Source organism: Acomys minous (genome assembly GCF_964271855.1).
Source record: "Acomys minous genome assembly, chromosome: 6".
NCBI lineage: Eukaryota > Metazoa > Chordata > Mammalia > Rodentia > Muridae > Acomys > Acomys minous.
The window spans coordinates 12,228,838-12,241,983 of record NC_140487.1 but is presented as its reverse complement, the minus strand read 5'-3'; the positions used below and the strand labels follow the sequence as shown (position 1 = coordinate 12,241,983).

The 13,146-nt window shown below is 41.2% G+C and overlaps 1 protein-coding gene across 1 annotated transcript in view; it reads left to right on the top strand.

Annotated features, from left to right (window-relative positions):
* MDFIC (MyoD family inhibitor domain containing) overlaps window positions 1-10,441 on the top strand; it is an 81,699-nt gene extending 71,258 nt beyond the window's left edge. The window contains exon 5 of the mRNA XM_084784950.1: window positions 7,922-10,441. Within this exon, the coding sequence (XP_084641076.1) occupies window positions 7,922-8,169 (248 nt within the window). The 3' untranslated portion in view covers window positions 8,170-10,441. The remainder of the gene's footprint in view (window positions 1-7,921) is intronic.
* Window positions 10,442-13,146: the final 2,705 nt, after the last annotated feature.

The following is a 13,146-nucleotide window of genomic DNA, read 5'->3' as shown; positions in this document are numbered from 1 at the left end:
CCCCATGTTGGTGTTCTATGGAAGCTGGCTGAACATAGAAGGAGAGTTATAGTCCTCCTGGAATCATATTCTGGCACCACCACCACTACTACAATCACCGTCAGCAGCAGAAGCAGCACCACCAACTCCACTACCGCCACCACTGCCACCACCATCACCACCATCACTACAACCATCACCACAGCCACTACAACCATCACTACAACCACCACCACCATCACTACAAACATCACTACCATCACTACAACATCACCACTACTACCCCCACCACTACCATCACTACAAGAATCACCACTACTACCCCCACCACTACCATCACTACAAGAATCACCACTACCACTGCCACCACCATCAACACCATCAATACAACCATCACCACCACCACCACCACCATCATCACTACAACCAGCACCACCACCACCAGCGGCACCACCAATACTACCATCACTACAGCCGTCACCACAACCACCACCACCATCACTACAAACATCACCACCATCACCACCACCATCACTACAAACATCACCACCATCACCATCACTACCAGCAGCAGCACACTTCTAATCCTTAGCAAGTGACACCTCTTAATTCTGTAATTGTTTAGTGTTCATCACAACCTTGAAGACGGTAACATTCTATCCAATTTGTGATCTTAAATATGAATGATTCGTATCACTAATATTTTAGCCACTCTCAACTCAGATACTGACCTGACTTTCCATGTAAAATGTGTTAGACTAGTGCTTCTGAGGCAACAAGATGGCTCAGAAAGTACAGGTAGGTGGCCTCTAAGCCTGGTCACCTAACTATAATCCCCAAGGACACATATGACAAAAGGGAGAGAATGCTTGCAGTAAGTTGTCCTCTGACTTCTGTGCACACTGTGGAAAAAAAAAAAAAGAGCCTCCACTTGCATACATGTCATATGTTACAAATTTGTAAAGACATATCTAATACCCAAAGCTCCATTCCCTCTTCAGAGTTCTGTGTTAAACTTCTATGAAACAATAATTACTCTGATGTGAATGTTATCTTCCTAGACTATAAAACAACTCTTTAAACAGACTTCTTGAACTAGTGCTGTAGTTGAGACCGAGTTCTGGATCAAATCTCAGAGACTGTATGTGTTAGCTGTGGATAATGCTGGCAACAGAATAAAGAACAGAGAGAAAAAAAAGAAATAAAGAGCCAGGCTATCTGCCTGTAACCTTCAGTAACCTTTCCGTTAGACCAGGTGGATTCCGGGATTTGGATGTGGGGTAGGGAAGCTATTGGAGAGTCCCTCGGTGGAGTGCAGGAGGACACAGGGGTTTTCCTCTAATATTCTTTTGAATTTGTTGAGGAGGAAGATAGTAAAGGCAATTGTTTATTTCCCCAAAGTCAGCCCTACATGGAAAGTATAACTCTTCTCTAGCGTTCTTTTTAAAATCCTCCTGACCTAGCTCACTTTCCTCTCCATTAGGAAAATGTTGCCTCTGTTTTCTAGCCATGGCCCAGAGCCCTAGGGACTGCCATGTGCCAGAGGCCTCTGTGTAGGCGGTGCACTCCAGGCCTATTTGCTCAGGCAGGTGGTCAATCTAGGCTAGGGCCCAGGAATGCTGCGCAGCCCCTGTCTTGAGTCAGGCTTTTGCTTGCAGCTGAGCTACTGTGCAGAATTTGTGACAATGCCCCACCCACGCACACCATACACACTTGAAAAGCAGAACTCCCCAGAGATGCTTATGTCACTGCCCTGCAGCTGGATTTTTTTTTCCCAAAGGCTAGACACTTCTCCATTATGGCTGTGACTTGGGATAATTCAAACCTACCTCCAGCCTGCTTTTCCATGCTCTGTTAAGAAACAACAAACACGATGATGCAATTTCTTGGAGCAGTGATGGAATATTGGAGACAGAAATGCCCTCATCTAGGCGGGCCCTCCCTCTGTGTAGTTTGCACCACCACTTGGCAGATAGATGGGCAAATATTTCTGGGTACTCTTCACCTTGGATAGTGAAACTAGAGTCAGGCCTGATCTCCAAGCAGTTGTTTGTTGTTGTTGTTTTGTTGTTGTTGTTTTGTTCAATCACTAATGGTGTATCATTCTGCAAGCTCTGAGGCAGCATTGCTTCCTTTGGCTTGCCAAGTGCTAATGTACCTTTTTGCTTCTCAGCATCTCGTTTGCATGTTAGCTATGCAGAAAGGAAAGTATTCTCAAGCACTTTAAGTCGTTGTAGGAAACTTTATTACAGATTAGTCAAGATAAGACACATAAGACTCTTCCTTCACTCAAAAAATGGGTTGTGGGTGATTCTGAGAATTCTCTGCTTTCTGCCAGTTCCTGCATTCCACTTCCTCTCTCTGCTGTCTTCGTTCCAGGAAATTAAGAGTACCTGTCATACCACATCTTAGGAGGAAGAAGTGAAAGAAAGAAAAAAAGTTATCTATAGTAGACCTGAGTTTATCACCCAAATTGGTGGGTTTTTTTGTTTTTTGTTTTTTGTTTTTTGTTTTGGTGGCTCTTGATCAAGTCTTTGCTCTGAAGAACTGGCTCCCTGATAATCAATGCTTCCTAGTGTACTTGGCCACATACTGATCAGATCAATCAGTCTAGGACACTTTCATTATAAACTGGCTCTTCAACAAAACAGAGCTCTGGAGCTCAGTGGCAAACAATCTCCCCCAGTATCTGAACCACTGTTTCCGGTTTTGGTTGGTACTTTAGGGGTGGTGTGGGCCTGGAAGCCCTGCCGATGGCCAACAGCACAGTGGTGACCTTGGCTTGGGACTGTGACAGCAGTAATTCATAACAGTGTGTTTTTGTTTTATTTGCTGGTGTTTTTCAGTCAAAAGTTCTGCTAAAGAACTCTTTTTATGCTTTCTTTTGGGCTCCTTGGCAGCGGCTTTTCCTTTGTTTTTGCTAACGTTACAGTAGCTGTCAGTCTTGGGCTGAGGCCTCCTCTTGGTACCCTGGATTGCACAATTCTTGCTTGGCCCAGTTTAGCATAGGCATCCTTCCCAGAACCCAGTTGGCTTCTTAAAGGTTAAACCGTTTTGGCAAAAACTTGTGAATCATGACTAAATAAAACCCATAAAAACTGAAAACCTCAAGGACAGAGGGAAAAGGAATTTTTTTTTTGACAGTGAACCACATACAGGCAGAAAACTTCTTTTTCAAACTTTGTTTCTCTACCCTTCTTCCTGAATTAGATGTGTTTATCTTGGTTCTTATTTGTTTTCTTTTGCTTTGCTTTGTTTGTTTTTAACTGGAGCCTCTCTATATAGGCCAGCCTGGCCTCAAATTCATGATGCTCCTATCTTGGCATTATACTGCATGCTACCTTGCCTGACACTTCCTTCCTCTTTTGCTCTTGATTTTGTTGGTTGTTTTAAGGCATTGTTTTCTTAAAGCCAAGGCAGCTCTGGAAATCCTGACCTTTCTGCCTCTGCCTCCCAAGTGTGGTGCCTGCTGGCATGCTCTACCACACTGCCATGATAATTCTTACAATCCGTTTCTACTTCACAAATCCCCACCACCTTAAAGTCCTTTGTGGCCTCTGACTCCTCTAAGCAGTGAGTGGTAAACAGAAAATCTGTTACTGACTTGTGCTCCCTCTAGGTGAGCTTTTGCATTCTGCTGAGTCATAATTCTGAAAAAACAAAACTAAACAACAACAAAAAAGAACACTGTTTTGGCAAGTAATAAATACACCTGTGTAACTGACGTGGTAGAATTAGGGATCCGTGGAGAATAGAAAATGAGTGTGTTTGTGTTGGTGGCTTATATGATGTCACTGTAATCGTTACAGTTTGGGTCTGTGGCTTCTTTGTTTAAAGACCAGTTTTCTTTCTTTGTGTTTTAGAGGGATCCAAAGTGCTTGGTGATATTTTGATTTTAGAGGTTTTTTTTGTTTTATTTATTTATTTTTCTTTTTGGTTCCAATGTCTGTAGTAAACTGTGTAGGACCCATTTCTTTCCCATGATGGTGAGGTTTTGTGAACTTTAATTTTCCTGTAAAGGACTTCCTCTTCTAAGGTGTTTGTCTCTGTCAGTGCTTGCCTATATAAGTGGACATGTATTTCTATATTTTGGATTTGCAGATTCATTTCTTTAAGTGAGGCATCATCTCTAGGATGCCCACTGTCTGACATCAGTTTCAACACTGTGGCTGCTGCCAGTTTTTTTGTCCTCCAACTCAGTGTGACTTGAAGGTTCTCCTTTACTGTCACCTCTTCAGACACTACAACTTACTGACTTGCCAGCTCATTCTTCTTCTACCAAGTGGTGGTAATGATGCCTGTTCTCCTGCCGGTCTTTGTTTTCTCCCTTCCTCTGATGCCCTTCACTGCCTTGACCATATCATCCTGTATCTCCAGCTGCTTTGAGGTTTGGTTGTCCTTTGTCCACACAACCTCAAAGTGTCAGAGTATAAAGATTAGATCAGCTTTCCGTTCTGTCCTCATATTTTAACCAAGGTATGTCGCACACTAGGAGACCAATCTCACTTCACAGTGGGCTTGTCCGAATGTGTAAGACAAAACATGTACACTAACCAATGAGGGAAAGGGCAAGAGTGGGAAACAGCACAAACCCACTGAAAGCACACTTCATTGGAGAGGAAGCTTGATTAGCCAACAGAAATGAAAACAGTCCCCATTTGGAAAAGCAAAGTAAACCTCTTTTGGGGGGGACTCAAACCACTTGTCATATGGTAAGGTAGGACAATTGCAGCAACTGATGAAAATGTGGGAGATCTCTTGCTTTGTTAGTCGAAAGAAACAGGTGGAGCAGTTGCTTTAGAGAAAAAGTTTTCAATTCCATTTCCAAGTAATATTAAGCAAGCACAATCCCACAACCCCAATGTCATACAGCTACTTACTTAGTGTGTGTGTGTTCTGAGGGAAGTTTTCTCCAAAAACCATGTTTAGTCAGGCAGAGCTACAGAAGCAGCCAGAATATTTACAGATTAGTGAGGGTAAATCAGATCTGGTGTGCTCATCAGTGAAGATGCTGCGCTGCAGAGAAAATGAGCCGTTTGAGTCAAGGGGGGTAGATCTCAGGCCCTCCGAGGAAAGGTGCCGCTCGCTAGACTGCATGCAGAGTGACTTCCTTTCCGATAGAGAGAGGACAAATAGTATTGCAGCCCCACTATTTTTTCTTTTTTCATTTTGCCATCTAGTTAAGAATGGGTCTCCCCATGAAGCCTGTGCTGGCCTGGAACTCATTGCCACCCACTTACCTCAGTCTCCACAATGCTAGCATTACAGGCCAGCACACCACCATCTTTGGCCTAACTCTCTAGTTATATTTTTCAGTGGGACAAACATTCTTTCCCTCTTTATTTCGATAGACTTATCACACATGAGTAGTTCTACGTGTAGCATATTTTATGATTCATATGTAAGGAATCTGTATGCTTAATCAGTGTTTTACTATTTAGGAATACTCAGTAAATGTATATTGCTTATAAATTTTCTTTTGCATTCTTGAAATTTAAACATAATAGAATAGAAATTAAGTTCTTAGTGAAATGTTATTGAGATTGGTCACTGTGGGTAATTGTTTAAAGATTCATTAGATAGGGATGAAATGCTACCAATTAAGCACTATGTTAATTTTTGAATCAGTTTCTCACTATGTAGCACAGAGTGGCCTTTCACTCATGACCCCCCTCCACCATGGATGGTGGGACTGTCAGCATTCACCATGACATGGAGCCCTCGACACTATTTTCTTAATGATAAGGTAGTTCTCTACAACTTTTCACATATTTTACAAATCACTATGACAATATCATCCAGAAAAATCTCAAATGAACAAAGAAATATCAGGTGGAACCTGGGATGAACTGGCAGAGGAACTCACCCAAAGATGCTCTATAAATCAGGAGCTTTGTAAGGCCATGGGCTTCAGACTCACATAGTCTAGACACTCACATTGACTCACTGTTTTTCTTTAAATGTTTTTGTAACCAAAAAAAAAAAAAAAAAAAAAAAAAAAGAAGAAGAAGAAAAAGAAAAGAAAGAAAGATTGTTTGAAATATTTGGATACTACCAAATGTCAACATATTAGGGAACATGGCGAGACCTAAGCTCTTTGCAACACTAAAGTCTAAAATCTCAAGGAAAACATCCCTTTTTAAGTTTCTGGATGAGCATTGTATGGGAGAGTGGCTTTGCCACTTTCAAAAGGAAAGAGATGCTGTTAGTCTTTAGTGCCACAGACAGCTCTGGAGTTTGTCCTCTGACTGTTCCAACCCCTTTCCCTTCATGGTATTCAGTGTATGGAAAAAGGACTTTGGGTTTCAACCTTTATTTCAGCTGCCCACCAAATTCTCTGCTGCAGAAAAACTGGCATGTTCCGGGAGCTGGGAGGCTGACGATGCGAGGGCTAGTTACAGGTTTGTGGAGGTGAAAGGTGCCTGGTTGCTTCTCCTCCCCAGAAATGCTGTATCAGTGGTGACAGGATAGCTTTGTCCTTGCAGAAGAACAGCATGGCAGAGCGAGGAGTGCTCTCTCTATCACAGCAAGGCTAGCCATGAAACAATCATGCTCTTGTCTGGTGACTCCCTTTATCCTTTGGTTTTCACATCATTTGCTGAAATTCTATTGAAGGTTGGTAGTGTAGCTCAATGGCAGAGCACTTGCCCAGCAATCATGAGGTTATGGGTTTGATCCCCAGTGCAGTACAATGTACATTGAACAAAATATGTAAACAGACTAATAAATGAAACCAAAAACTTCCAAAAATAAGCCAAAATGTATACTGTAAGAAGCATAAATATCCTGATGTTGGCACAAGCCTCAAACTTTAGTTATATTGTTCTATTACATGTGGTAAAGAATTAATAAATAAGTATTTCAAGAAAACAAACAAACAAATAAATTAATAAATATTTTCACCAGTTAATCCTCTCATTTGTCCCAATTTTTTTTTAAAAAAAAAAGATTTTTGTAGCATTTATAGAAAATATATTAGAAGCCGCACGTGGTGGCACACACCTTTAATCCCAGCACTTGGGAGGCAGGGGCAGGTGGATCATGGTGAGTTCAAGGCCAACCTGGCCTACAAAGTGACTCCAGGACAGCCAAGGCTACACAGAGAAACCCTATCTCAGAAACAAAAAAACAAAAAAAACCCCAAAATAGATATACATACACATGTATGTGTGTATATGTACATATATGTATGTGTGTATATATTAGAAGGCTGTTTGCATTTTTTTTTCTGTCAGTTTGTGAAATATGCTAAGTGTTACTTAGGAAGGCATCAAGAAGTGGTAAAGATTGAAGTACCTTGCTACCGTCAGGAAGAGGTAAAGCCCCTTTGTCATTCTTAGTGTTTTCTATTCCTTTTGTTAAAAGTAAGTAAAACTAGTAATTATACTTGGACCCAACTAGAGTCTCGCCGTTTGTCTTTAAATGTTTTTTAAAAAAATAAAAACTAACCAAGAACAAAAGCAAAAACAAACAAACAAACAAACAAAAAAACAAAACAAAAACCCCTGTGGTTCATGGTTTAATGGATGCTTAAGTATTGAATTGATGGTTAATAATGTGTCTAATATTTCCTATTTTTCTTTCTTTGAAATGTATGTGTGGAACAATAAACTTTCTATTTAGTTAATTTATTTCAGCAGTGTTGCTGAGAGTAGGCGGTTGTAAGATATGCAGAAAAGTGATACCTGGGATGGAGATCCGTGACAAAGTGAGCCAGAGTCACATGTGCACAATCACAGCTCAGGTTTCCAGGCCACTCGTCTGGAGTTTAACTTGAGCTCCTTGTTATACACTTAGCACACAGTCAACGACACATGTGTAGGGCTGGGTATCCTTTGAATTATAACTTGGACCAGTTTTTACCCTGTCTCCTCTGGATAACATGTCTCTTTTGTGTCAATTTTTCTCTCACTCCATGGTTCCCTCTGGCCGACAAATGAAGACTGTTGTGTCCACTGTATCCTGGCATGCTTGTTCTGTGAATTCCTGACCCTCTGCAACATTGTCCTGGGACAAGCTTCCTGTGGCATCTGCACCTCTGAAGCCTGCTGCTGCTGCTGTGGGGACGAGATGGGCGATGACTGCAACTGCCCTTGCGACATGGACTGTGGCATCATGGATGCCTGTTGTGAATCCTCAGACTGTTTAGAAATCTGTATGGAGTGCTGTGGCATCTGTTTTCCTTCATAAAGATTCATCTTTTGTTTGTATGAAAACTGGAGACAATTTTACAATATTTCTTGTAGGGGAAAGAAAAGCACATGGTAAGATTCTCATGAAGCAAGTCAGTATTTGCACTGTTTAACTCATGATTTTTAAGTAATCTCTGAAATTCTTCCTCTTTCATCAGATCTATGTGGTTTAATATGTGAAGTTTTAACTAACTGGTTTTTCAACTTCTTCGTGGATGATAATAATTGGAAGACTTTGTAACACACACATACCCTAAAATGTTAGATGCCTTCTTTCTGTTGACGTGTGTCTCTCCTAACCATTCTCATGAACTCTTTGCTCTAAATACAACCTTGCTCAGTATGTATTTAAGCCAGATCACTATGTCTGATGTTTATCTGCTAGGGGTTAAATGAACATTATTTTAATTCTAAGTAAGCCTGAGCATTGGGCAGTGCTGTAAACAGATGTGGACACTCCGTGTAACTCTCCTCTGTGCTTCCCACCTTCTCCTGCTCTGAGGAGCATGCTGAGGAAGATTGCACTGCCCTCACCTAGTGCAACATTCAGTGTAATGGAGGAGGAAGATGGGAAGGGAGCTGCAAAGAGCGAGCACAGTCATGACATCAGGACTGTAAAGGACAGAGGCCGTAGCAACAAACACAAGCGAATGACAGGTTATTGAAGAAGGCTTGCAGGAGGATGTGTCACACTGTGGATGCCTTAGGGTGAGCTACTTAAATTTAGCGGAAAGTTTTGGGTGGACGGCCTAAACTGTCTGTGCTCTGAACAAGTGGAAAGAATGTGCCTCCATTTGCACATTGCAGCAACACAGCTTTCTTAGAACTATAAAGTCTAAACTAATGCAAATATGCACTTTTCTACACATAATTTAAGTGTTATAAATTTTAATGAAAACATAATACCTTGTTAACATAACTATATTTTACCAAAAAAAAAAATGTAGAACACTTTTTAACAACTTTCATTTAAATGAGCTTTTTTCCCCCAAGATTAAAAAGTCCCAGTATTCTGATCTGGTGTTTTTCCAAAGCTGGCTTATGTTTTGAAAGATTTAGTTCTTTATGCAGGGGTGGCGTCAGGGGTGGGGAGGGGTTATCTATTTATTTTCATTGGCTTGTAGCCATAGCCTCGTTGTATTTTGTAAGTGTGTAAGTTTTAGATCCACTACAGGAGGAGTTCAGCTGTCCAGCACCATCACCAGATATCAGTATTGCAATTGTGTCTTACCTTATGCCAATGTGGTGGGGTCAAAGGCACTAAAAGCTTAAAGAAATCCATTCCCGATGAGACTGAGTATATAGTGATGGAGGGAGCTCAGCTGGGAGGGAGGGCTCGGGTTCATTCTCTCCAGATTTGAAATTTGGTTACACTGAATAATTTCTTGTAGGGTCTTAAAAGTATGTTTGGGTTCATGGTTCTTTTCAGTTCCGGGTGAATATCATACTGTTAGAAATAAGGCCTTTTTAAAAGCTTTTTAGCCAACCTAGACTTTTAGGAGACCTGAACTTTTTTTTTTTTAACATGAAGAATGAGAATGTCACCAATGTTTTTTTCCATTGAAAGTTAGCCTAGCTTATAGTTAAATTATTACTTTAAATATTCTTAGGAAAGAAAAGCAAGTGAGTTTCCTTTCTAGTGCAGTTTACACGTGCATACACTTTAAGCACAATGCTAATGTACAGCTGCCTTTCCCTTCGTCTTTTAAACAGCAGCTTTCATTTGTTACATCAGATATAATGGGAACATTACTCTTTCCATATACCCACTGTTGGTTTGTGCTTCTGTCATAGGATGAAGAAGAGCATCGGTTTATAGATAAACCTCCTAGTGATCATTAGAATATGTGACTTGTTCTCCTGTAAAACTGTCTAACCAAGAGGCTTGTCTGATGCTTGAATATATCCTGCTATGATTTGCAGTGAAAATGTTAGTTCATTTGGAATATGTTTCTGTAATAGAGAATAGTCGTGAATACCAGAATTTAATTTCCATACTTTTCCATGGAGGACTTTTCTTCAGCTCTCTACCCCAGGCAAGCCATTCCTTAAGGCATCTTGTATAATTCAAAAGAAAAATAGGCAAATGTGAAAACAGTTTCAACATATTTTTGAATTTTGGTATGTAAAGTGTTTTTGTTGAATCTTACGCCGTCAAAACTAATTGCTATAGTTTATAGCTAGACAGTCTCTTTTTAAACGTGGCATATTTTCAAACTGGAGCTGTATTATCCTGGATATTTTAAAATTAAAAAAAAAACATGACGTCATTATTGTGCCTTAAGATCCTTTTATATCTAATTAATATATTAGTTGCTTTATATTTAAAAGATTTCCACAATAACTTAAAACCTGAAGATTTCCATTACCCTTTTATGTATCTTCCTAAAAATTTCCCTGGTCTTTCTTTCCCACTAACGAACTGAGAAATACATGGGATATTTTGTCCACAAGTCATACTGCCCCGTGATACCAAAATACAGTGTTCTTTCAAATATTCACAGCATGGACAAATAGGAGCTTCTTTTTTCTCACTCGTTCTTCCTTCATTACCTCCACCTTCCCTCTCTCTTCCTTATCTTCTCCTTTCTTTTTTCTATCCCCTCTCTCCCTCCCTCTTTACATCTTTCTCATCCTCTTTCTTTAAGGTAACCTCTTTTTTCTTTTGTATATTTATTAATTTTACATACTGATTGATGCCCCCTCTTCTCCTCAAAGTCCCCAACTCACACATCCCTTCCCCCCATTGCCCACTCTCCTTCTCCTCAGAGAATGAAGAGGTCCCCCATGGACCTGGCATATCAGAACTAGACACATCCTCTTCTACTGAGACTACACAAGGCGGCCCAGTTAGGGGATCTAAAGGAGGCATCAAAGTCAGAGGGCGTCCTGCTTCAGTTGTTGGGGGATCCACATGAAAACCAAGCTACACATCTGCTACATATGTGCAGGAGGCCTAGGACTTGTCCACACATTCGCTTTGGTTGATGGTTCATTCTCTGTGGGCACATATTAGTTGACTTTGTAGGTCTTCAGGTGGAGACCTTGACCCCTCTGGCTCCCTCAGTCATCCCTCTAACTCTTCCATGTGACTCCCTGAGCTCTGTCTAAAATTTGGCTGTGGGTCTCTGCATCTGTTTCCATAAGCTGCTGCTAGACTCTTATATGCAAGCATAGCAGAGTATCCTTAATAGTATCTGGGGTTGGCTCTCTCCCATGGGATGGATCTCAAGTAGGGCCAGTCCTTGCTTGGCCATTCCCTCAATCTTCGCTCCATCTTTGTCCCTGCACATCCACAGACCCAAGGGAGCTAAGTTTCAAGGAAGACTCAAGGGAGGATGCTTGAGCCTCACTCAGAAAAGGAAATAAAATAGGCATCGGAGGTGGATGGAGGGAGGGACCTGGGTAGGGAGAAGGGAGGGGGAAGAGAACAGGAGTTGGAAGTTAGAAGTAGGGAGAGCTGGGAGAGGGGCAGGTGAGAGAATGGAGATGGGGGACGTCTCTGGGATTTGCCAGAGACCTGAGATAGGGGAGGCCCCAGGAAGTCTATGGGGTCACTGTAGCTGAGACTCCTAGCAACAGGGGACGTAGAGCCTGAAGTGGCCAGGCAGGACTTTCATTGGAGGGATAGCACCAACCCACCCACAAAACCTTTGGCTCTTTTCTTCTTTAAGATAAGATCTCATACAATAACCAAGGCTGACTTACCCCTCACTGTGTAGCTCAGGGTAACTTTAAACTCACATCCGTTCCCCTCCTCAGCCTCCCAAGGGCAGGAATTACTCCTCATGAACAATTCACTTGCTTTTACTTGGTCAGTACATTGATTTCACTTATTTACCCAAGGAATTCATCTCAAATGACTAAACTAAAGAAATCATTTTTTTATATACTGACACTGAATGGCAAACACACGTATCCCAAGTTATAAAACTGGGCATTACATTTAAAAATTATTGTGTAAAATTTCATTGTCGGAAGTGATACCTGCCCCAATCCCATGCCATCTGTCTCTCTAAACCTGGGAACCTTAGCCACACCTATCTCATTTGCCCTACCCAGGTGTGATGGCCTTTTATCAATTAGCATCATAATACATCAGACTATGCTCCAACAGAAAAAAGTTATGGAAACAGGGTTGCATTGCGGTACAGGCCTGACAAGAAGTTACTTTAGCAGATACAGTCACTGGTTACTAAATTCATCCTGTATCTCCTCATTGCAAAATTCCCAGTCAACAGTGACAGCACATTTTACTTTTAAAATCTGTGACTTGGGCTGGAGCATTTCCTGTTCTGCCAGAGGACCCACGTTCAGAAGGATCTGACCCAGCACCCACATCAGAGGACTCCCAACCATCTTTAACTCCAGTTCCAAGGCATCTGACAGCTTATTCTGCCTTCCCAGGATACCCACATGCACATGGCACATGTAAACTCATGCCCCCTATCTCTCTCATACACAGATAAATAATAAATAAATAGATAAATAAATACTATGACACAAAATACTACCCGTAAGATCAGATTTTAATGGAATGAGTAGCTAACCAAGAGATGACAGTCAAAGTCATGACCACACCCCAGCTACAAACCAGAATCCTTCAGGTAGAGACCTGTCCCATTCTGTATTTACCATACTGAGCATATTCACTAAGGCCACAACTAAAGCTCAGAAGCAGCCAATTTTTCCATGCCTTCCAATTGGGCACTAACTCACATTTTTCCTTCTGTGGCTTGTTTGTGCATAATTTATATTCATTTACATTTCTGTCAATAGGTTCCCCTCAGTCTATTTGCTGAACACAAACCAAGAATCACTTACTTGTTTGGGAAGAGGCTGTAAAGAAATCATTTTTAGGAAACTCTTCCTTTGATGCTTTAGTCACCTAGAGCTAAAGATACATCTGTAGAAGACAAAGACAAAGGTAGCTCTACAATTAGACACTTACCTCCAGGCAGCCCCACTTTGTGAA